Source organism: Oreochromis niloticus, linkage group LG11 (assembly GCF_001858045.2).
Source record: "Oreochromis niloticus isolate F11D_XX linkage group LG11, O_niloticus_UMD_NMBU, whole genome shotgun sequence".
Classification (NCBI taxonomy): Eukaryota; Metazoa; Chordata; class Actinopteri; order Cichliformes; family Cichlidae; genus Oreochromis; species Oreochromis niloticus.
In genome coordinates, this window is record NC_031976.2 from 28862231 (window position 1) to 28887328 (window position 25098).

Genomic DNA, 25098 nt, shown 5'->3' on the forward strand with positions numbered 1-25098 from the left:
CTCACTGAGTTTGCAAAACTAAAAGCACAAACACTGCTTTGCACTCAGTTTGCCATTTTGTAACACACACTTTGCAAAACTGTAGACACAACTCACTGCTTACACTCAATTACCAAATTTCCAACACACTCCTAGCAAAATTATACACATGTATGGCTATCATTAACACTATTTTGCCAACTGTCTGGCACACTTTCACATGTGAAAACTGTCTTAGATAATGAGTCCACTTTGCAATCAGCCTAAGCACTATAAACAGGCCACAGGTAAGCTGTCTATGTGGAGTACAATGGAAGAAGCAGCAAGAGTGAGAAGAGTGAGAATCAGAGGAGGCCGAGGGAGAGGACGTGGAGGTGAAGAAGTTGGAGGAAGAGGACGTGGAGGAGCAAGAAGAGGACGAGGAGGGGAAAGAGGAAGGGTAAGAAGAGTAAGAAGAGTAAGAAACAGAATAACTGATGACATCAGAGCTACAATAGTGGACCATGTCACCAACCATGGGATGACCCTGAGGGAAGCTGGCCAATGGGTTCAGCCTAAACTGAGCCACTACACTGTGGCAGGCATCATTAGGACATTTCGAAATGAGAATCGGTAAGTACTTTGTAGTACTGCCATACTCTAATGAGAAACACAACAGTACCATGCATGCAAAAATACTGAAATTGTTACTTCACAGAATTGCTAGACGTCCAGCTGTTGGGGGCAGAGGCAGAATGTTCACTCCAGAGCAAGAGACCCATATAGTGAACATGGTGATTGCCAATAATGCAATAAGACTGCGCGAAATACAGCAGCGCATAATTGATAATGACACCATCTTTGAAAATATACACAGTGCAAGCATTTCTGCACTAAGTCGTGTACTTGCGTGCCACAGAATAAGAATGAAGCAAATTTACAGAGTTCCTTTCGAGAGAAACAGAACGTGTAAAGCAACTGTGATATGACTATGTGCAGGTAAGCTAGTGTCATTGGTTCTGAATTTGGAAGTGCATACTGTAGTGCTGTGCATGGGCCTGATGTGTTGCATTTGTTTTGTCTTGTCCAGAGAGTGATGGAACTAGAAGCAGATACAATGGGACATGAGCTACTTTTTGTGGATGAGGCCAGTTTTAACCTCAGTAAAACCAGGAGACGTGGCAGGAACATTATTGGACACCGTGCCATCATCAGTGTCCCAGGACAACGTGGTGGTTACATAACCATGTGTGCAGCTATAAGCCAAAATGGTGTTGTTCACCATCATGCAACTATAGGCCCATACAACACTGCACACATATTGCATTCCTGGACACCTTGCATGACATGCTCACTGTTCAGAGACCAGAGCAGACCCGATATATCATCATATGGGACAATGTTAGTTTCCATAGGGCTGCTTTGGTCCGCAACTGGTTTACAGACCACCCATCCTTCATGGCACTCAACCTCCCTCCATACTCTCCATTCTTAAAACCCATCGAGGAGTTCTTCTCTGCCTGGCGCTGGAAAGTGTACAACCGTCATCCTCATCAACAGGTAGCCCTTTTACAGGCAATGGAGGAGGCATGTGGAGATATTGACCAGGCATCATGTCAGTCCTGGATACGGCATTCAAGGAGATATTTTCCCCGGTGCCTTGGACTGGAGGATATCGCATGCGATGTGGACGAAATTTTGTGGCCGGACCCAGAAAGACGACACGATGTAGGCTGATTGTCTTTTTTTCCCTTTTTTTGTGAAATTCCTATTTTGTGTTCTGACTTTGTCTTGGTTTTGATGAGTGTGAATAAACACCAATACTTGAAGTTTGGATCCTTGTATGTTTACATGACACTATGACAAAAGTGTGACCTCAAATTGACATCTGTACACAGAGAAAGCAAAAGCCAGATGTGTTTTGTATTCATACCATCAGTGTGCAGGTGGCGCATTGTGTGCTTAGTAGATGATGGCTTGTGTGTACTGTTTGATACGAAAACACCATTTTTACGAAGGTGTGAAGAGTTAATCTAGCTGTGTTCGCTTTTGCAAGAGAACTACAATGTTTTGATAATTGGGTGACAGGTTTTCTTATTTGTGTGTAGAGTTTTGCAAAAATAGCCAATAGTTACAAAAAATGTGCTTAAGCAATCAGAAAAAACTGTAAGGGTTAACTCTGCCCTCTGCTGGTGAGTGTAGCAAATGTGCAGAGGGGGGAAAAAAGCGATATAAACAAACAGAAAAATAAGCAGATACTGTTTAAAACGTATTGGTGCCATACCTGTGTGCATGCATAGAATAATGCTGCTTTTTTGATTTATAGTTTATGAAGTTAACTAATATTCTTCTGACCACTCTTAAATTCCCCTGGAGAAACTTTGCTATCAAAGAAAGTAAAAAGCAAGGTCTACATGCTGAAACTATCAATGAGTATTCTGTGAGGGCGCTGTTGAAAACACAAATTTGTTCCAACATCAAACATCTAAAATTTGCATTTAACCTACAGTAGACATGTTTCATACTCAAAATTATTAATCTCATTAAGCTATGACAGAATATCCAGAGAGAAATGCATCCCGGGAAGAATTTGTTGAGTAACATTTTCCCAGAATGAGAAAAATATTGGCCATTAAAAAGTGCTCACCTGATGGAGGTTTAAAGCAAGTATTTATCCTTATACAATCTAGGTAAGTTAGTATTGCCACACCTGATATGATTTGGCTCAGATTTTATGCCTGATGATTTTTAAGGCATAACACTCCTATTTAATGGGGATTGGGATGTAAACTAGGAGTACACTAGCTTGTGATGCCCAGAGGCTTGGTTTGTGCCTGCTATCTTCTCTTGGTCCTGACTGGGGACCTTTTACATGTTAGGCAAATGTGTTCAGTTCAAAGAGGCACACTTACCCTTGCATTATAAAACATTTAAAATGTTACCTGAAAAGGTTATTAAACCAAAAACATGGCAGCAAAATAGCAGAGGGATTAAGAAAATGATGTCCCAGCTCCAGTCCTTATTTTGCATAGCCCCTACTTTAAGATGTAGAGGTGTGGTGATCACAGTGTGATGAAAATGGTTCAAAGTGGAATTATTCATACACAAAACCATCAGATCAAAGAACATTCATCCGAGGGAAACCCACAATGAAACATTGCTCAAATTTTTTCGATTATATCATTCACAGTGGAGTACACTGGCTCGTCTTCCTCTTTCTCCTTTTCTGGTTCAGACTGTTTCAAGTCCATCTCTGTCATCATCTCCTCCTCCTCGCCCGTCACCATTTCATCTTCCCATTTGCCTTTTATTGCTTTCTTAATTTCAGCATACTCCGTCTTTGTGCTTTCTTGCTTTCTCTCTGACTTGCTGTTTCTTTTCAACAGGGAAAAATCAATGTCTGCATACTCCACTTCTTGCGGAGCACTGCTGAGTTCAGGCACGTCTTTCTCTGCTGCCACACCTTGATCTTCAACTTCTTCTTGTGGGTCGGACTGATTGTCTTGTGTTTCTTGACCATCATATATGTGCTAGGTACAACGTAAATGATACAAGTCAGTTACCAGCCTCCAAAAACCCAGTATTGCACATTAGATTGTGTCTATCTGGGAAATCTGCAATACTGCTATGTCAAAATCATGCAATCATGCAGTTCTTTTTTCTGTGGGTTGAAAATCAGGTGGATTCAAACTTAAATTACTTTTTCACAATGCTTACACATTCCTTACATTTTTCCATTAAGTTTAAGTCGTGGTGTTTGAAATAGCAGCAATCCGATGTGGCTGTGTACAGAGGCAAAACTACAGAAATTCTGTCTTTATCCAACAAATTATGGACCTATATGTGGTTCACCATTCCTATGTTATAGTCCACAGTGTTTTCATGAAATAATCTTAATCAGAATAACTGGGATTATGTTGATTTATCTGTTTTCAGTGATTTAGGAGGATTATGCAAAACTTACCCTTTTGGGTATCATGAAACTTGGTGGAGAAATGAAGGGTGGGCTTATGAAAAGAACCAATTAAATTTTGGGACTGACCTCTCCCTGTTTCTTTAAAATTGCAAAACTTTGAAGCAAGATGAGTTTTCTTTTTCTCTGTCCTCTTTTATTGGATATATTTTCCTTAAGCAAATGCTGATGAAACAGACTGATAGAGGTTGGACTGTAGTTCAAAGGCATCATGAATACACAGTAACCTACCTCCAGTACTTGTTTATCCTTGCAGCTCTTTTAGTACGTTAAAACTATATAGAAAACCAAAAGACTAAATATGTATATTTCAGTATTGAGGAAATTTGTGCACAATTAAATACTTTATGATTATGTTTTAAAAAAGCCAAATGAACATAAATACCTGTGGATCGTCCTGACTTGTTACCATCTCCAAAGTCTCATCCAAATTTCCAGAATTCTTTGTTTTTTTTCTGAATAAAAGGGTTTTACATTATTAAAGTCAAGTGTAAATACATCTATTTAAAAAAACTGAAAATATAAAAAAATAAGTGTCGTACCTTGAACATTTTTTAATCAAACAGCAAACAACTGCAGAAAGAACTACTCCAATCAAAAAGGCAATGATGATTTCCAGATATCCCAGGATCAAAACTGGTGAGTGAGCTGTACTCAAATGGAACAACATGAAACAGATGCTTTCAATTATATACAGTCAATTTTCTAATGATTTTAGAAATGCAAAGGTCTCACTTATGAAAATGAAAATACATACCCACTGTATTGGACACACTTTGAATCATGAGATTTTTTTTTGCCTCTCCCTTTTCATTGTTGCTCACACATTCAACAGTGCTGTTACCATAGTTTTTTACATTTAGACTGACAGTGCTGTTGACTGTGTGGTTTGACACAGTCGTTTTGATAGAGTACTCTTTGTGGTTCTTTAGGAGCGGCCATTTGATGGTAGGTAAAGGAAACCCTTCACTGATACACACACAGGTCAAAACCTCTGCCTGAAGCACACATCCAGAGCCATTCTGTATCTTTGAAAACCCTGAAAACACATGATCAGAAAGATAAACAATGTAAGGTATGATTTTAAGTGTAAATATGAACTTCACATTAAACACTAGTGCTATCTACTTACAAGACACAATCACACTGACAGATGATGTTACAGTTGTGTCCGGATGTGTTGCTGTGCAGATGTACTGTCCAGAATCTTCTGCTGTCACATTCTGGATGACAAGTGTAGCTGAGCCAGTGTCATTATGCAGGTTAGTGTAAGCTCCACTATGTTTGTTGTTTGCTTTAGAGCTAAGATCTCTCCACATGATAAGGGCTGGAGGAAAACTTTCAACACTGCAGGTCAGATTCAGAACATCTCCCTCCTTTATGATTGTGTTCCCAGTGATTTGAGGTGTCCTTATATCTGTGGAGCACATTACAGTAGTTTTTTTTTCAGAATGAAGAAAATAATTGAAATAAAATGGGAAAAAATAATACACAGCTTAGTTGTTCCCCGTGGTAACCACCATCATAAAACAATTCAAACAGGTAAAGTCAAATTTTTCTCCAGATGTTTTGCTGTACAGATGTATAGATGTACTGTCCAGTATATTCTTATCATATTTGGGATGACAAGTGTAGCTGATCCAGCGTCATTGTGCAGGTCAGTTTCATTGTAAAGGTCTGTGCTGTCAGTTAAGTGTTAGGACTGACAAAGCCATCCACCATTAGCAAATGTCAGCGTTGCTGTCTTTGACAGGAGATGGCAGATGCTGATGACAGCAATGCTAAGCATTATATCCAAAGCACAATGTGCCACAACTTTCAGTATTCTTTACTTTCAACTACTTTCAACTATTCTTTAAGTAATAAGAAATGGTTTCCAACGGCTATTTAATACATAGATGTTGAGGCAGCTTGGCATATTTAAAAGTGTCTGAATACAGTTGTTTAATTTCTTTAAACTGATATTTTTATTTACCTGACTGGATAAAAGCTCTGTCTAAAGGATAAAATTGCTTACTCACACATCACTGTTATGTTGATGTTTTCTTGCAGGGTATTGTTCATATGTTTTGCCGTACAGATGTACTGTCCAGAATGTCCAGTTGTAGCATTAATTATGGAGAGTGTGGCTGATCCAGTGTCATTGTGCAGGGTTATATCAGAACCAAGTTTAGACCACATAATCAGAGATGGAGGGAAACTTTCAACACTGCAGGTCAGATTCAGAACATCTCCCTCCTTTATGATTGTATTCCCAATGATTTGAGGTGTCCTTATATCTGTGGGGCACATTACAGTAGTTTTTTTTAGAAGGAAGAAACAAATTGAAATAAATAGGGAAAAAGTAATACATAGTTTAGTTGTTCCCCATGGTAATCCTAACCACCATCATAAAACCATTCAAACAGGTAAATACAAATTTGTCTTCAAATGTTTTGCTATTCAGATGTACAAATGTACAGTCCACAATATTCTTATCACATTCTGGATGACAAGTGTAGCTGATGCAGTGTTGTGCAGGTCAGTGTAATTTTCATTGTAAAGGTCTGTGATTCCCTCATTAACAGTTATATTCTCAGTGATCTCGAGTTTCCTTTTTTCTGTGGCACAGATTTGGTTTATTAAGGAGGTAAAAATTATCATAGGTTTTTTTTTAAAAAAAGAAAAGAAAACCTGAAACCCTGACACATACAATGAGTTGATCGGAACATTTGGCTCCAACCAAACATCTGGGATGTAGGTACACAGACGGTTGGCGAGGTGACAAATCTCTGTTTGTCGACTCTATAATAAATGTTGTTGCCCTTGCTAGTTGGCTTCAGAAATATTAGCCAGTTTTACTAATTATTTGTACTCTATTAATGTGCACGGTCAGTTAAGTGTTAGGACAGACAAAACTATCCACCATTAGCAGATGTCAGTGTTGCTGTCTGTGACAGGAAGTTATGAGCAATGAAGAAAGACATTAAGATAGATGCTGGAAGCTCATGACAACAATGCCAAGCATTATATCCAAAGCACAATGTGCCTGTTATTTTAAAATATAAGAAATGGTTTCCAATGGCTCTTTAATACATAGATGTGAGGCAGCTTCATATTTAAAAGTGTCTGAATACAGTTGTTTAATTTCTCTGAACTCATATTTTCAGATACCTGAGTGAAAAAAAAGCTCTGTTTAAAAGCACAAAGTTGTTTACTTACATATTACTGTTATATTGATATTTTCCTGCAGGGTATTGTTCATATGTTTTGCTGTACAGATGTACTGTCCAGAATGTCCAGTTGTAGCATTAATTATGGAGAGTGTGGCTGATCCAGTGTCATTGTGCAGGGTTATATCAGAACCAAGTTTAGACCACATAATCAGAGATGGAGGAAAACTTTCAACACTGCAGGTCAGAGTCAGAGTTTCACCCTCCTTCACATTTGTGCCCCCACTGACGTTAACTTCCTTCACATCTGTTACACAAAAATACAAATTACACAATAATGAAGCTTCTCTTTTTCTCTTTCCTGCAAGACCAGTTGACTAAGAGAGCACACTGCTTTCAAAAGATTTCAGCATGCAACATTAAATAGTAAAAATACTCACAGTTTACTTTTAAAGTTGAATCCCCCTCTGTAGTTTTTTTCCCAGTGAAGCGGATTTTACAGGTGACATTGGTGTTGTGGTGTTCAGCAGAGGAGTTGAAAGTCAGAGTTGAAATGTGTCTTTGTGTGAAAGCAGTTAGATTTTTAGTCCTGAAAGCAGTGCTGTTTCCTGTAATGTAAGATTCAGTCCCTCCTGCTCCTCTCCATGTCCAGGTGATTTCAGGAACAGATCCAGAGCAGAGACCAGGAGCAACACAGGTCAGTGTGGCCTGCTGTCCCTCTGTCAGTGTGGGAATCTTAACTCTGGGTTTCTGACTAAGACCTAGTGGAAACACAGAACATTAGCATAATCTGGTTAACTGCCTGAAGTTCATCAACTACTTATATTTTGGCTTAAATTATAGGAAATTATGTTAAACATGTGCATGTGGAACATAAAGCTTTGTATTTCGTTCTAACAGCACACAGGGGTAAATAAATGTGCAAAATAACTTCATACTTGAGACAAAAAAATAATAAATAAAGTAACACAAAAACCAAGATTTATTCTCAACATCCTTTTTTGATGCAGTTTTTTGTACCTTCAACTAAGACAGTTGTCCTTTGAATAGATGCAAATCCATTTTCTCTCCAATTCCGTTCACCATTAACTCTGATCCGATACGATCCAGAATCCGACTCTTTGAGATCATTAATGATGATGCTGCAGTTGTTCTGTCTTATATCAGGCTCTAAGAGTGACACACGTCCTTCAAAGCCATTCTGAACGTGGATATTGTTTTTGCTGTGAAATATTATTTCATCATCATAGTCACATCTTGAATATATACATTTGTACCAAACTATATGTTTGGGTGTAAATCCAAAACCAGTAGTGAAAGAACACGGGATCACAACACAGAGTCCAGCCTCTGCTGTTAGTCTCTCACTAAGTGTGATGCAGTATTGTCCAACACATTGTTGTGATGTGCCTGTTAATACAAAGGAGGAGATAAAAAAAGAGGCAAAGAATATTTGGTTCATCTGAATAGTTGTATAATGCACAAGTCAACAGGTGACAGTGATCTTATTAATTTATGTGATCTCTAAATTCTGTTACATGAATTTATACTTATAATCTGATTGCATGTCAAAAAAACACTTTTAATCCACACACACACACACACACACACACACACACACACACACACACAAACACACACGCACACATAACCGCATAAAACAAAACATTAATAAAGCAGAATTAGAAGAATATAAAGAAGAAGAATCAAACCTGTTTCAGCACACACACACAAAAGGAAAGTTGCCCAGATCAGAACAAACATCCTGACTTGATTATCAGCACGTTCAGTCTCTCCCTCCAGAGACAAACTTTATTGCAGCAAATGAAGTAAAGAGAGATTAGAACAAAGGAAATGCAACATTTTACATCACACATCGCAATACAGGATGTTGCGTGCTTGGTTATTCCATAGTTATGTACTCATTTTACCGACTGTGCCAACACCATTACCCTAAAGTTTTTATGGTAAACACACACAAACTGTTACTACTACATATTCTCTGTCATATTCCATGTAACTTTAGGTCATCTGTATCATTTAATGAATTCAAAAAGTGGCTTCCATCTATCAAGTTTTTTGACCAGTTCACACAGTTCACACGTTTATATAATCCTGCTGTTCATTTAGTGTTTTAAAATATATTTTCCACAAAAAGCATTAAATGTTTGTTTTTTTACCTCTTTTGTGTGGTCTTTCACCACTCTTCTCTCCACCATGGTCTCAGCTGACCTTTATCCTTAAAGTTTCTCTTCCTCACTTCTCTTTTTTCTTTCTTCCTTCTTTTTACAACAGGATTTCAGGAACTGTGAGTACATGTTCAAACTGAATTAGGGCAGACCCATTTTTATGAAGTTATTATTTTATATCACACTATATATGCTCAAATAAAATACTCATCAAGTACTGAAAAAAAACAAACCTTTGTAAAAACAACAAAAATGACTGAAACTTTATAAAGATAAGTTGTTGCTGATCACTGGGAAAAGTTAAGTAGGTTTATTTTCAGGTTTGTTAGATACAATGAATACAAACACAATGCCCACAAAAACAGGTGCAAGAGAAAAACTGAAAAAAACAAGAGAGAGAAAAAGGCAGGATATGTGAGAGTCTCGGAGACCATGACAGAAGTATTTTTGAATGTTAAATTCATGAAATACTCTCAGTTTGGTTATGTTCCTTAGATTTTGGTTTCGTTGGTTTGGTTGCCAGTGCGATTGTTTATGTCTTCAATACTTATATAACAATAACTATTTTAATGGTTTTGGGTTTATGTTTTCTTTTGATTTGCCTTCTGTTTATTTTGTCTGTGAAGGCTCTCAGTCATCCAGGGCATTCTCTAAGGAGTTTGGAAAGAAAGGCGTCTGGACTTCTTTAGGTTTCTGAAGACGTTTCACCTCTCATCCGAGAAGCTTTTTCAGCTCTAAGACCAAATGGTGGAGAGTCCAAGATTTTAAATCCTATGGGAGTGTCCCCCTGTTTTATGGGCACCCTATTGATCCTCTACCTAATCAGAAAAGCTGTGGTCGCAAATTTTGAAGCTATCCTGATAACCTTATCTCACCAACGATGTGGAGATCCAACTTTTTTTTAGATCCAATTAAAATCAAGCACTCAAAAAGATGATCTGGAAAAAAGTAGAATTCAAGAAACAGAGTTTAATACATTGAATCACATGAACAGCAGGAAAAATACATACAGACATTTAGCAAGAGAATTACATAGCAGAAAGCAAGCAAAGCAAAACCCTGGGGTGTACAGCCTTAAGCACAGACAGCAGAGCAACACAGAGATGGACAGAAAGAAGCAGCAGGAAGAAAGGGTGTCCTTATATATAGGTACCAGTATCCCCGCCCCTGCTGCTGGGTAACTTTCCCACCCGTCCTCCAGCCAAACACAGCTGCAGGGTCAGGTAGCAGCCAAGGTCCTGGCCAGAGGCCAGTCAGGACCCTTTGGCTTTTTCTTATCACAATAGGTCATGACACGGTCAAACATCGCACATTAATCCTAATTATTGTATCTTACACAGCAAGTGGCACAATCTTATCTTATACAATAGGTTACATGCATAACATGGTGATTGTCACATATATAAAAACACTTTATTGTAGGACAACATGAAAATACTGCAACTGTAATCTAGTCCCTGTTTACTGTTTCCATTTCTGATTTTCCATCAGCATTATTTTTTTTTATCATGACCTTGCTCTGTGACCACATGAATCTGATGGTTTTGATGTGTTTGAATAACACAGATTTTTTTTTTTTTTTACAAAAGAATAGCCCGTACTACAAGCATGTTGTTCAGGAGCAGTGTTTGCTTTGAAAGAGAAAACACAAATCCCTTTAGGGTTGTGTCAGAAAGGGTATCTGGTGTAAAAATCTGCCAAATCAAACATCACATACGCCCCCTGAAGAAACCCCTTCTAAATGTGAGAGTCTGCGAGTCTGTTTTTGCACATATCTTAAGGAATAGCACATAACTGCCTGACACTTGTCCAAAAAAGCTGTAAAGTTCAACAGGTTTCACAACATTGTAAAGAAATGCAATTTTTCTAGCTGCCCACAGAGGTCGACAAATGTGCAAAAACCCCATTAAACATAAAAACAGCTGTAACAATATACTTTCTATGTGCTCATTTTTAATCTAGCTTTTCAATTTAAAGGGTGTTAAAAAGAAATTACACATCAGTTATATGTAATAAACATACAAACTTCCGAGACAAACACAACATAAATAAAAATAAGCACAATTATGAGGACAGAAATGTAAAGAGAAGCACTGACAAATGATAAGCTGTAGTAAGAATAGAAGACTATAAATGTTAGGGTTAATGTGTTGTAGGTTGCCATTTAAAAAGCTAGAATGCTTTTGTTTGCTCCCTATGTAACCCACGCATATGAGTATGTGCACGACCACCTGGCAGGACAAGATAACAACAACATCCTGGGGGGGTTGCACTCACATCGTATAACCACTCACATCGTATAACCACGCTTGCACAGCACACTTTGTAAACATATATAGTAATTTGTCTTAGCTAACACAGCAACAAGCTTTATGAATATTCCTGTGTTTAAACAATAACAGCAACCTGCAGGGGGAAGCAAGTTGAAGTGGGCTGGAGACAACTGCTTCCCTCGCGGCGAGTGTAAACCAGAGCTCTGTGTGACCTCGTTCCTGAGTGAGTTTCTGTTTATCCAGCAGTATCAGAGGTGAAACTCTGACATTAATTTGCAAGTGTTTGCTTGGCAATACATTTAATATGTTAGTTAGCAATGGTAAGGAAGGAACAAGAGAAAACTGAGTGTCTGGTGTTTTTTGACTTGGGCACTGTGTTTTCCTGTGCCCACCTATGAGGGTGTAGCCCTATTTTCTCACCTGCTTCTCCCACCAATTCAATTCAGTTCAATTCAGTTTTATTTATACAGCGCCAAATCCCAACAACAGTCGCCTCAAGGCGCTTTATATTGTATAGTAGCCCCTACAATAATACATACAGAGAAAAAAAAACAAACAATCATCTGACCCCCTATGAGCAAGCACTTTGGCAACAGTGGGAAGGAAAAACTTCCTTTTAACAGGAAGAAACCTCCGGCAGAACTGGAGTGGGGTCGCAGCAGTTGCTGCAGCCTTTCTCAGTGGTCTTCTGCAGCCAGTGATCCATCAATGGCAATCAGCAGAATGACATTTAAGACAAGCTCAGCCCTTCACTCTCCCAGTTTGTCAGCTACCTCACGGTGGTAACCAGGCTTTCATGCTACTTGTTGTTCATGTTTTTTGCCTCGTGCTTACCTTCGTCTCTTTGTGCCTCAGTTCTCTTGCCAAAGACTCTGATTCAACTCACCTGCAGTACAATCACCAAGATGCTGGTCGCTGCTGTCAAAACTCACCAAGTCAGCCCGCAAACTCACCGCTCTCACATGCCTATGCCCCTGCTCTCCTCTGGATCACTGGAAATATAAGGTCGGAACCTTTCCTTTACACACCCTGCTATTCAGCCAGATGCTCACCCAGCTACCTTCACTAAAATCTTTATTATTCTCTCCTCTGAGTCTGCTTTTAGCTCCACTTTAACATACTGGCCACATAGTCCAAAGAGATTTATTTATTGTGTAATGACTGTTTTCCCTTGATATTAATAACAAACTGTGTATGCAGCATAGCATAATCATAAAACAGGCATGCTCTGTGATTAGTCCATGTAAACCAGGGGTCTCAAACGTGCGGAGTGGGGGCCACTTGTGGCCCACATCACCTTTACTTGGCCTGAAGAAATATGATGCAATTTGGCCCATGAAGTTACATTTTTTGGGGGAAGGATTTGTTGGTTGTTGAGTGCAATGTTAAAATAAGTTATTTAAAAAGCAAAAAACTATTTTTGCTTTTTAAATAAAACTATTAAAAAAATTTAGAAAAGCAAATAAAACACCACATTTTCGAAAAGTTTGGCGGGTGTTTTCTTGTTTGTTTGTTTGTTTGGGTTTTTTTTTGTATTACTTGAACACTAAAGTGGCCATCCAATGAGTGCCAGCAGTGGCCCACAGCTCAAGTTTGAGACCCCTGAGTTAAAAAGATTGTTGCCTCTAATTTGTACCTGTGGATGATTTCTTAGGAAAAGTTTAAGGTAGAGTAATAAACTTTTTTGTGTCATTTTCTAGGTGATATATTCATCTCTGTAATTATTCCTCTGCCTGACATCCTGGATGTTTGGCTGCTAGTCTTTTCTCTTCATAATTGCTACCTTGCCATGCTGTCAAACTCAGTGCTGAAATCATTGCATTATCATGCCGGACTTCTCTGAGCCAATCAGCATCCATTTTGTGTGCTATGAATCTTAGTGGTCTTCTGTTGTTCTGCCTTTCAGACTCCTTTGTGAACAATTTGAATGGACTCTATGTATAAATTGAAATAAAAAGTGTAGTTTATTACATATAAAACATTCCCTACAATGCAACGTAAAAAATAATTAACAAAATAATAACAGACTGCCATTACAACAGCACAGCTTTCTGAAACTTGTGACTGGAAATCTGATGCCTGACTTTTCAGTTTATATGTTGTGCAATAACATCATAATCTGGAGATGCATCCGCTTTTTGCAGTGACATGTAGGTTCTCTCCTCCTGATGTAGGTTCACCTTTTTTCTTGAATTCCTTTGATGAGAAGAAACAGAAGCTCATTATTGTCTAAAAGTCTTGACTGCATTCAAAGAGTCAAAAAACCCCATAAAAATACATGTGGAGAAACATACCAAAGGAACCATATGTAGATTATGCAGAAGGTATTCAAAGTGAGAGATACACCAGCAACAATCCAGGGAAGAACTGTACTGCAAGAACCACAATGTTTCACACAAGCAGCTGTAAGACAGAAGAGAGCACACGCACACACAGATATATATAATAAAAATATGTTTCCTGGAGCCACAGCTGAGAGGCTAAACATCTCCCTGCAGGTTGCCAACCTATGCTCTAAATTTATACTGTTGTGTAGCTACTGTAGATATCTCTGTCACGCTGACTGATGCGTAGTGTGCAGAATGTTGTTGAGATATTTTGTTTAATGCAAATGTTTCCTTTGATTTGCACAGTTTGGATCTTTGAAAACTCTGAAAACACATGATCAGAAATATAAACAACATCATAAACAAGGTAAGATATAATTTTAGTGAAAGTATTAACTTCACATTCAACATTGGTACTATCTACTGTCACATTCTGGATCACAAGTGTAGCTGAGATACTGTTTTGCCCTCATTAACACTTATATTCCCAGTGATCTAAAGTTTCCTTTTATCTGTGACACACATTCGGTTTATTAAGAAGGAAAAATATCTCAAATACTTAGTGTATATATATACAAAGAAAAGAAAAGAAAAAAAAGAAAACAGCCTGGTGTGAAATTAAAATAAAACCTGAAAGCCTGACACATGCAGTAAGTTGATCAGAATGTTTGGCTCCATGTTAACCAAACATCTGAGAGGTAGGTACACAGACGCTTAGCTAGGTTACAAATGTCTATTTGTCAACTCTATAAATGAATGTTGCCCTTGCTAGTTGGCTTCAGAAATATTAGCCAGTTTTACTAATTATTTGTACTTTATTAATGTGCAAGATCAGTTAAGTGTTAGGATGGACAAAACCATCCACCATTAGCGGATGTCAGCGTTGCTGCTTACCTGACTGAAAAAAGCACAAATTTGTTTACTTACATATTACTGTTATATTGATGTTTTCCTGCAGGGTATTGTTCATATGTTTTGCTGTACAGACGTACTGTCCAGAATGTTCAGTTGTAGCATTAATTATGGAGAGTGTGGCTGATCCAGTGTCATTGTGCAGGGTTATATCAGAACCAGGTTTAGACCACATAATAGGAGATGGAGGAAAACTTTCAACACTGCAGGTCAGATTCAGAGTTTCACCCTCCTTCACATTTGTGCCCCCAGTGACGTTAACTTCCTTCACATCTGTTACACAAAAATACAAATTACACAATAATGAAGCTTCTCTTTTTCTCTTTCCTGCAAGACCAGTTGACTAAGAGAGCACACTGCTTTCAAAAGATTTCAGCATGCAACATTAAATAGTAAAAATACTCACAGTTTACTTTTAAAGTTGAATCCCCCTCTGTAGTTTTTTTCCCAGTGAAGCGGATTTTACAGGTGACATTGGTGTTGTGGTGTTCAGCAGAGGAGTTGAAAGTCAGAGTTGAAATGTGTCTTTGTGTGAAAGCAGTTAGATTTTTAGTCCTGAAATCAGTGCTGTTTCCTGTAATGTAAGATTCAGTCCCTCCTGCTCCTCTCCATGTCCAGGTGATTTCAGGAACAGATCCAGAGCAGAGACCAGGAGCAACACAGGTCAGTGTGGCCTGCTGTCCCTCTGTCAGTGTGGGAATCTTAACTCTGGGTTTCTGACTAAGACCTAGTGGAAACACAGAACATTAGCATAATCTGGTTAACTGCCTGAAGTTCATCAACTACTTATATTTTGGCTTAAATTATAGGAAATTATGTTAAACATGTGCATGTGGAACATAAAGCTTTGTATTTCGTTCTAACAGCACACAGGGGTAAATAAATGTGCAAAATAACTTCATACTTGAGACAAAAAAATAATAAATAAAGTAACACAAAAACCAAGATTTATTCTCAACATCCTTTTTTGATGCAGTTTTTTGTACCTTCAACTAAGACAGTTGTCCTTTGAATAGATGCAAATCCATTTTCTCTCCAATTCAGTTCACCATTAACTCTGATCCGATACGATCCAGAATCCGACTCTTTGAGATCATTAATGATGATGCTGCAGTTGTTCTGTCTTATATCAGGCTCTAAGAGTGACACACGTCCTTCAAAGCCATACCGAACGTGGATATTGTTTTTGCTGTGAAATATTATTTCATCATCATAGTCACATCTTGAATATATACATTTGTACCAAACTATATGTTTGGGTGTAAATCCAAAACCAGTAGTGAAAGAACACGGGATCACAACACAGAGTCCAGCCTCTGCTGTTAGTCTCTCACTAAGTGTGATGCAGTATTGTCCAACACATTGTTGTGATGTGCCTGTTAATACAAAGGAGGAGATAAAAAAAGAGGCAAAGAATATTTGGTTCATCTGAATAGTTGTATAATGCACAAGTCAACAGGTGACAGTGATCTTATTAATTTATGTGCTCTCTAAATTCTGTTACATGAATTTATACTTATAATCTGATTGCATGTCAAAAAAACACTTTTAATCCACACACACACACACACACACACACACACACACACACACACACACAAACACACACGCACACATAACCGCATAAAACAAAACATTAATAAAGCAGAATTAGAAGAATATAAAGAAGAAGAATCAAACCTGTTTCAGCACACACACACAAAAGGAAAGTTGCCCAGATCAGAACAAACATCCTGACTTGATTATCAGCACGTTCAGTCTCTCCCTCCAGAGACAAACTTTATTGCAGCAAATGAAGTAAAGAGAGATTAGAACAAAGGAAATGCAACATTTTACATCACACATCGCAATACAGGATGTTGCGTGCTTGGTTATTCCATAGTTATGTACTCATTTTACCGACTGTGCCAACACCATTACCCTAAAGTTTTTATGGTAAACACACACAAACTGTTACTACTACATATTCTCTGTCATATTCCATGTAACTTTAGGTCATCTGTATCATTTAATGAATTCAAAAAGTGGCTTCCATCTATCAAGTTTTTTGACCAGTTCACACAGTTCACACGTTTATATAATCCTGCTGTTCATTTAGTGTTTTAAAATATATTTTCCACAAAAAGCATTAAATGTTTGTTTTTTTACCTCTTTTGTGTGGTCTTTCACCACTCTTCTCTCCACCATGGTCTCAGCTGACCTTTATCCTTAAAGTTTCTCTTCCTCACTTCTCTTTTTTCTTTCTTCCTTCTTTTTACAACAGGATTTCAGGAACTGTGAGTACATGTTCAAACTGAATTAGGGCAGACCCATTTTTATGAAGTTATTATTTTATATCACACTATATATGCTCAAATAAAATACTCATCAAGTACTGAAAAAAAACAAACCTTTGTAAAAACAACAAAAATGACTGAAACTTTATAAAGATAAGTTGTTGCTGATCACTGGGAAAAGTTAAGTAGGTTTATTTTCAGGTTTGTTAGATACAATGAATACAAACACAATGCCCACAAAAACAGGTGCAAGAGAAAAACTGAAAAAAACAAGAGAGAGAAAAAGGCAGGATATGTGAGAGTCTCGGAGACCATGACAGAAGTATTTTTGAATGTTAAATTCATGAAATACTCTCAGTTTGGTTATGTTCCTTAGATTTTGGTTTCGTTGGTTTGGTTGCCAGTGCGATTGTTTATGTCTTCAATACTTATATAACAATAACTATTTTAATGGTTTTGGGTTTATGTTTTCTTTTGATTTGCCTTCTGTTTATTTTGTCTGTGAAGGCTCTCAGTCATCCAGGGCATTCTCTAAGGAGTTTGGAAAGAAAGGCGTCTGGACTTCTTTAGGTTTCTGAAGACGTTTCACCTCTCATCCGAGAAGCTTTTTCAGCTCTAAGACCAAATGGTGGAGAGTCCAAGATTTTAAATCCTATGGGAGTGTCCCCCTGTTTTATGGGCACCCTATTGATCCTCTACCTAATCAGAAAAGCTGTGGTCGCAAATTTTGAAGCTATCCTGATAACCTTATCCCACCAACGATGTGGAGATCCAACTTTTTTTTAGATCCAATTAAAATCAAGCACTCAAAAAGATGATCTGGAAAAAAGTAGAATTCAAGAAACAGAGTTTAATACATTGAATCACATGAACAGCAGGAAAAATACATACAGACATTTAGCAAGAGAATTACATAGCAGAAAGCAAGCAAAGCAAAACCCTGGGGTGTACAGCCTTAAGCACAGACAGCAGAGCAACACAGAGATGGACAGAAAGAAGCAGCAGGAAGAAAGGGTGTCCTTATATATAGGTACCAGTATCCCCGCCCCCTGCTGCTGGGTAACTTTCCCACCCGTCCTCCAGCCAAACACAGCTGCAGGGTCAGGTAGCAGCCAAGGTCCTGGCCAGAGGCCAGTCAGGACCCTTTGGCTTTTTCTTATCACAATAGGTCATGACACGGTCAAACATCGCACATTAATCCTAATTATTGTATCTTACACAGCAAGTGGCACAATCTTATCTTATACAATAGGTTACATGCATAACATGGTGATTGTCACATATATAAAAACACTTTATTGTAGGACAACATGAAAATACTGCAACTGTAATCTAGTCCCTGTTTACTGTTTCCATTTCTGATTTTCCATCAGCATTATTTTTTTTTATCATGACCTTGCTCTGTGACCACATGAATCTGATGGTTTTGATGTGTTTGAATAACACAGATTTTTTTTTTTTTTTTTTTTACAAAGAATAGCCCGTACTACAAGCATGTTGTTCAGGAGCAGTGTTTGCTTTGAAAGAGAAAACACAAATCCCTTTAGGGTTGTGTCAGAAAGGGTATCTGGTGTAAAAATCTGCCAAATCAAACATCACATACGCCCCCTGAAGAAACCCCTTCTAAATGTGAGAGTCTGCGAGTCTGTTTTTGCACATATCTTAAGGAATAGCACATAACTGCCTGACACTTGTCCAAAAAAGCTGTAAAGTTCAACAGGTTTCACAACATTGTAAAGAAATGCAATTTTTCTAGCTGCCCACAGAGGTCGACAAATGTGCAAAAACCCCATTAAACATAAAAACAGCTGTAACAATATACTTTCTATGTGCTCATTTTTAATCTAGCTTTTCAATTTAAAGGGTGTTAAAAAGAAATTACACATCAGTTATATGTAATAAACATACAAACTTCCGAGACAAACACAACATAAATAAAAATAAGCACAATTATGAGGACAGAAATGTAAAGAGAAGCACTGACAAATGATAAGCTGTAGTAAGAATAGAAGACTATAAATGTTAGGGTTAATGTGTTGTAGGTTGCCATTTAAAAAGCTAGAATGCTTTTGTTTGCTCCCTATGTAACCCACGCATATGAGTATGTGCACGACCACCTGGCAGGACAAGATAACAACAACATCCTGGGGGGTTGCACTCACATCGTATAACCACTCACATCGTATAACCACGCTTGCACAGCACACTTTGTAAACATATATAGTAATTTGTCTTAGCTAACACAGCAACAAGCTTTATGAATATTCCTGTGTTTAAACAATAACAGCAACCTGCAGGGGGAAGCAAGTTGAAGTGGGCTGGAGACAACTGCTTCCCTCGCGGCGAGTGTAAACCAGAGCTCTGTGTGACCTCGTTCCTGAGTGAGTTTCTGTTTATCCAGCAGTATCAGAGGTGAAACTCTGACATTAATTTGCAAGTGTTTGCTTGGCAATACATTTAATATGTTAGTTAGCAATGGTAAGGAAGGAACAAGAGAAAACTGAGTGTCTGGTGTCTTTTTGACTTGGGCACTGTGTTTTCCTGTGCCCACCTATGAGGGTGTAGCCCTATTTTCTCACCTGCTTCTCCCACCAATTCAATTCAGTTCAATTCAATTTTATTTATACAGCGCCAAATCCCAACAACAGTCGCCTCAAGGCGCTTTATATTGTATAGTAGCCCCTACAATAATACATACAGAGAAAAAAAACAAACAATCATCTGACCCCCTATGAGCAAGCACTTTGGCAACAGTGGGAAGGAAAAACTTCCTTTTAACAGGAAGAAACCTCCGGCAGAACTGGAGTGGGGTCGCAGCAGTTGCTGCAGCCTTTCTCAGTGGTCTTCTGCAGCCAGTGATCCATCAATGGCAATCAGCAGAATGACATTTAAGACAAGCTCAGCCTTCACTCTCCCAGTTTGTCAGCTACCTCACGGTGGTAACCAGGCTTTCATGCTACTTGTTGTTCATGTTTTTTGCCTCGTGCTTACCTTCGTCTCTTTGTGCCTCAGTTCTCTTGCCAAAGACTCTGATTCAACTCACCTGCAGTACAATCACCAAGATGCTGGTCGCTGCTGTCAAAACTCACCAAGTCAGCCCGCAAACTCACCGCTCTCACATGCCTATGCCCCTGCTCTCCTCTGGATCACTGGAAATATAAGGTCGGAACCTTTCCTTTACACACCCTGCTATTCAGCCAGATGCTCACCCAGCTACCTTCACTAAAATCTTTATTATTCTCTCCTCTGAGTCTGCTTTTAGCTCCACTTTAACATACTGGCCACATAGTCCAAAGAGATTTATTTAATGTGTAATGACTGTTTTCCCTTGATATTAATAACAAACTGTGTATGCAGCATAGCATAATCATAAAACAGGCATGCTCTGTGATTAGTCCATGTAAACCAGGGGTCTCAAACGTGCGGAGCGGGGGCCACTTGTGGCCCACATCACCTTTACTTGGCCTGAAGAAATATGATGCAATTTGGCCCATGAAGTTACATTTTTTGGGGGAAGGATTTGTTGGTTGTTGAGTGCAATGTTAAAATAAGTTATTTAAAAAGCAAAAAACTATTTTTGCTTTTTAAATAAAACTATTAAAAAAATTTAGAAAAGCAAATAAAACACCACATTTTCGAAAAGCTTGGCGGGTGTTTTCTTGTTTGTTTGGGGTTTTTTTTGTATTACTTGAACACTAAAGTGGCCATCCAATGAGTGCCAGCAGTGGCCCACAGCTCAAGTTTGAGACCCCTGATTTAAAAAGATTGTTGCCTCTAATTTGTACCTGTGGATGATTTCTTAGGAAAAGTTTAAGGTAGAGTAGTAAACTTTTTTGTGTCATTTTCTAGGTGATATATTCATCTCTGTAATTATTCCTCTGCCTGACATCCTGGATGTTTGGCTGCTAGTCTTTTCTCTTCATAATTGCTACTTTGCCATGCTGTCAAACTCAGTGCTGAAATCATTGCGTTATCATGCCGGCCTTCTCTGAGCCAATCAGCATCCATTTTGTGTGCTATGAATCTTAGTGGTCTTCTGTTTTTCTGCCTTTCAGACTCCGTTGTGAACAATTTTAATGGACTTTATGTATAAATTGAAACAAAAAGTGTAGTTTATTACATATAAAACATTCCCTACAATGCAGTGTAAAAAATAATTAACAAAATAATAACAGACTGCCATTACAACAGCACAGCTTTCTGAAACTTGTGACTGGAAATCTGATGCCTGACTTTTCAGTTTATATGTTGTGCAATAACATCATAATCTGGAGATGCATCCGCTTTTTGCAGTGACATGTAGGTTCTGTCCTCCTGAGGTAGGTTCACCTTTTTTCTTGCATTCCTTTGATAAGAAGAAACAGAAGCTCATTATTGTCTAAAAGTCTTGACTGCATTCAAAGAGTCAAAAAACCCCATAAAAATACATGTGGAGAAACATACCAAAGGAACCATATGTAGATTATGCAGAAGGTATTCAAAGTGAGAGATACACCAGCAACAATCCAGGGAAGAACTGTACTGCAAGAACCACAATGTTTCACACAAGCAGCTGTAAGACAGAAGAGAGCACACGCACACACAGATATATATAATAAAAATATGTTTCCTGGAGCCACAGCTGAGAGGCTAAACATCTCCCTGCAGGTTGCCAACCTATGCTCTAAATTTATACTGTTGTGTAGCTACTGTAGATATCTCTGTCACGCTGACTGATGCGTAGTGTGCAGAATGTTGTTGAGATATTTTGTTTAATGCAAATGTTTCCTTTGATTTGCACAGTTTGGATCTTTGAAAACTCTGAAAACACATGATCAGAAATATAAACAACATCATAAACAAGGTAAGATATAATTTTAGTGAAAGTATTAACTTCACATTCAACATTGGTACTATCTACTGTCACATTCTGGATCACAAGTGTAGCTGAGATACTGTTTTGCCCTCATTAACACTTATATTCCCAGTGATCTAAAGTTTCCTTTTATCTGTGACACACATTCGGTTTATTAAGAAGGAAAAATATCTCAAATACTTAGTGTATATATATATACAAAGAAAAGAAAAGAAAAAAAAGAAAACAGCCTGGTGTGAAATTAAAATAAAACCTGAAAGCCTGACACATGCAGTAAGTTGATCAGAATGTTTGGCTCCATGTTAACCAAACATCTGAGAGGTAGGTACACAGACGCTTAGCTAGGTTACAAATGTCTATTTGTCAACTCTATAAATGAATGTTGCCCTTGCTAGTTGGCTTCAGAAATATTAGCCAGTTTTACTAATTATTTGTACTTTATTAATGTGCAAGATCAGTTAAGTGTTAGGATGGACAAAACCATCCACCATTAGCGGATGTCAGCGTTGCTGCTTACCTGACTGAAAAAAGCACAAATTTGTTTACTTACATATTACTGTTATATTGATGTTTTCCTGCAGGGTATTGTTCATATGTTTTGCTGTACAGACGTACTGTCCAGAATGTTCAGTTGTAGCATTAATTATGGAGAGTGTGGCTGATCCAGTGTCATTGTGCAGGGTTATATCAGAACCAGGTTTAGACCACATAATAGGAGATGGAGGAAAACTTTCAACACTGCAGGTCAGATTCAGAGTTTCACCCTCCTTCACATTTGTGTCCCCAGTGACATTAACTTCCTTCACATCTGTTACACAAAAATACAAATAACATATTAATAAAACTTCTCTTTTTCACTTTCCTGTAAGACCATCTGACTAAGAGTGCACACTGCTTTCAAAGGATTTCATCATGCAACATTAAATAGTAAAAATACTCACAGTGTACTTTTAAAGTCGAATCCCCCTCCGTAGTTTTTTCCCCAGTGAAGCGGATTTTACAGGTGACATTGGTGTTGTGGTGTTCAGCAGAGGAGTTGAAAGTCAGAGTTGAAATGTGTCTTTGTGTGAAAGCAGTTAGACTTTTAGTCCTGAAATCAGTGCTGTTTCCTGTAATGTAAGATTCAGTCCCTCCTGCTCCTCTCCATGTCCAGGTTATTTCAGGAACAGATCCAGAGCAGAGACCAGGAGCAACACAGGTCAGTGTGGCCTGCTGTCCCTCTGTCAGTGTGGGAATCTTAACTCTGGGTTTCTGACTAAGACCTAGTGGAAACACAGAACATTAGCATAATCTGGTTAACTGCCTGAAGTTCATCAACTACTTATATTTTGGCTTAAATAATAGGAAATTATGTTAAACAGGTAGATGTGGAACATAAAGCTTTGTATTTTGTTCTAACAGCACACAGGGGTAAATAAATGTGCAAAATCATTTCATACTTGAGACAAAAATTAATTAAATGAAGTAGCAAAAAAAAAAAAAAAAAACACCTTCAACTGAGACAGTTGTCCTTTGAATGGATGCAAATCCATCTTCTCTCCAATTCCGTTCACCATTAACTCTGATCCGATACGATCCAGAATCCGACTCTTTGAGATCATTAATGATGATGCTGCAGTTCTTCTGTCTTATATCAGGCTCTAAGAGTGACACACGTCCTTCAAAGCCATTCTGAATGTGGATATTGTTTTTGCTGTGAAATATTATTTCATCATCATATTCACATCTTGAATATGGTCTACATTTGTACCAAACTATATGTTTGGGTGTAAATCCAGAACCAGTAGTGAAAGAACACGGGATCACAACACAGAGTCCAGCCTCTGCTGTTAGTCTCTCACTAAGTGTGATGCAGTATTCTCCACTACATTGTTGTGATCTGCCTGTTAATACAAAGGAGGTAAAAAAAGAGGAAAAGAATATTTGGTTCATCTGAATAGTTGAATTAATTTATGATGAATTCTACTTCAAGAATGAATACTTATAATCTGAATGCATTTCAAAAAACACTTTCAGTATGCACGCACACACACACGCACACACACGCACACACACACACACACACACACACGCACACACACGCACACACACACACACACACACACACACACACACACACACACACACACACATAACCGTATAAAACAAAGCAATGATAAAGCAGAATTTCAAGATTATAAAGAAGAAGAATCAAACCTGTTTCAGCATTGCTGACTCTCACACACAAAAGGAAAGTTGCCCATATCAGAACAAACATCCTGATTTAATTCTCGGCACGTTCAGTCTCTCCCTCCAGAGAGAAGCTTTACTGGAGCAAATGAAGTAAAGAGAGATTAAGGGAATTCAACATTTTACATCACACATGGCAATACAGGATGTCGCATGCTTGGTTATTCCGTAGTTATGTATGCCTACATCATTACCCTAAAGTTTTTCTCGTAAACAAAGATCTGCTCTCAAAAGATAAATGACTAAAGCAAAAATATTTTTTACAGCTCAACAAGAGCACTAATACAATAAAAAACTGTCACTATCTAACTTTAGATCATCTGTATGATTTAATGAATTGGAGAACTGTGACCAGTGGATTCTCAAACTAACACATTTTTGACCAGCACAGTCAACACTTTTATACAATATTGTTTTTCATTTAGTGTTTTAAAGATATTGTGAAAAAAACATTAAATGAATGGTTTTTGTTTTTGTTTTTTTACCTCTTTTGCCTATTTCTTCTTCACTCTTCTATCCACAGTGATCTCTGCTGACTTTTAATCTTCAAGCTTCTCTTTTTCCTTTCTTCCGTATTTTTACAGCAAGATTTCAGGAAGTGTATGACACATTCACTTTTATGAAGTTATCTTATATGCTCTATATTATATAATAAAATAGTCATCATCAACTCATAATTACAAAAAAACCCCCAACTTTTATTTTCTTTTTAAAAACAACAGAAATATCATCCATGACTGAAACAGTTTTTCAACTTTGAATTCATGTTTATTATTAAATATTCTGTGTTTGGTTATGTCTCTATGGGTGTGTGGTTTTGAATCCTTAGGAAGCGGTTCAGAGTTTCATTATTTCTCTGGAAATTATTTGTCTTTTTTTTTAAAATATAGTTTTAGGTTTCAGTCAGAGTCAGTTTGCATGTCCCTGCTTTCTGCTAAATTATTTTATTCTCCC

At 37.9% G+C, this 25098-nt stretch overlaps 3 protein-coding genes across 8 annotated transcripts; 1 reads left to right on the plus strand and 2 right to left on the minus strand.

The window, feature by feature from the left end:
- Positions 1–12: 12 nt before the first annotated feature.
- Positions 13–1251, plus strand: LOC112848130 (uncharacterized). Its single transcript, XM_025911211.1, has 2 exons — positions 13–591; positions 677–1251. The coding sequence occupies exons 1-2, from the start codon at positions 221–223 to the stop codon at positions 945–947; spliced, it is 642 nt and encodes a 213-aa protein (XP_025766996.1). The 5' UTR covers positions 13–220; the 3' UTR covers positions 948–1251.
- A 955-nt stretch (positions 1252–2206) lies between these two features.
- Positions 2207–17579, minus strand: LOC102075787 (sialic acid-binding Ig-like lectin 10). 6 transcript variants are annotated; one of them, XM_025911194.1, is made up of 13 exons: positions 17175–17579; positions 16933–17058; positions 16465–16562; positions 15771–16160; positions 15191–15511; positions 14800–15057; positions 5953–6210; positions 5064–5348; positions 4689–4970; positions 4474–4579; positions 4317–4386; positions 4163–4206; positions 3359–3488 (listed from the first exon to the last, which is right to left on the minus strand). In XM_025911194.1, the coding sequence occupies exons 3-12, from the start codon at positions 16514–16516 to the stop codon at positions 4201–4203; spliced, it is 2028 nt and encodes a 675-aa protein (XP_025766979.1). In that variant the 5' UTR covers positions 16517–16562; positions 16933–17058; positions 17175–17579; the 3' UTR covers positions 3359–3488; positions 4163–4200. The 6 variants fall into 6 exon arrangements, with proteins under 6 accessions (XP_019219898.1, XP_025766978.1, XP_005455950.2 ...); XM_019364353.2 differs by lacking the exon at positions 4163–4206 and having other exon boundaries at positions 2207–3488; positions 17175–17576; XM_025911193.1 differs by lacking the exon at positions 4163–4206 and having other exon boundaries at positions 2207–3488; positions 5953–6131; positions 14979–15057; positions 17175–17575.
- Positions 17580–19969: 2390 nt separating this feature from the next.
- LOC112848128 (sialic acid-binding Ig-like lectin 14) lies at positions 19970–24733 on the minus strand. Its single transcript, XM_025911201.1, has 8 exons — positions 24630–24733; positions 24112–24223; positions 23406–23798; positions 22857–23177; positions 22466–22723; positions 21504–21612; positions 21236–21405; positions 19970–21205 (listed from the first exon to the last, which is right to left on the minus strand). The coding sequence occupies exons 2-7, from the start codon at positions 24170–24172 to the stop codon at positions 21297–21299; spliced, it is 1251 nt and encodes a 416-aa protein (XP_025766986.1). The 5' UTR covers positions 24173–24223; positions 24630–24733; the 3' UTR covers positions 19970–21205; positions 21236–21296.
- Between the last annotated feature and the right edge of the window lie 365 nt (positions 24734–25098).

Bases quoted from the DNA above. Each gene is read 5' to 3' on its own strand.
- LOC112848130 (XM_025911211.1), top strand. From the start codon at position 221: ATGAGTCCACTTTGCAATCAGCCTAAGCACTATAAACAGGCCACAGGT. The intron at 592-676 runs GTAAGTACTTTG...GTTACTTCACAG, and splicing joins ACATTTCGAAATGAGAATCG to AATTGCTAGACGTCCAGCTG.
- LOC102075787 (XM_019364353.2), bottom strand. From the start codon at position 16,516: ATGTTTGTTCTGATCTGGGCAACTTTCCTTTTGTGTGTGTGTGCTGAA. The intron at 15,512-15,770 runs GTACAAAAAACT...TGTTTCCACTAG, and splicing joins GACAACTGTCTTAGTTGAAG to GTCTTAGTCAGAAACCCAGA. The intron at 4,971-5,063 runs GTAAGTAGATAG...ATGTGTTTTCAG, and splicing joins TGTCAGTGTGATTGTGTCTT to GGTTTTCAAAGATACAGAAT.
- LOC112848128 (XM_025911201.1), bottom strand. From the start codon at position 24,172: ATGTTTGTTCTGATATGGGCAACTTTCCTTTTGTGTGTGAGAGTCAGC. The intron at 23,799-24,111 runs GTTTGATTCTTC...TTGTATTAACAG, and splicing joins AGTCAGCAATGCTGAAACAG to GCAGATCACAACAATGTAGT. The intron at 22,724-22,856 runs GTGAGTATTTTT...TTTGTGTAACAG, and splicing joins TTCGACTTTAAAAGTACACT to ATGTGAAGGAAGTTAATGTC.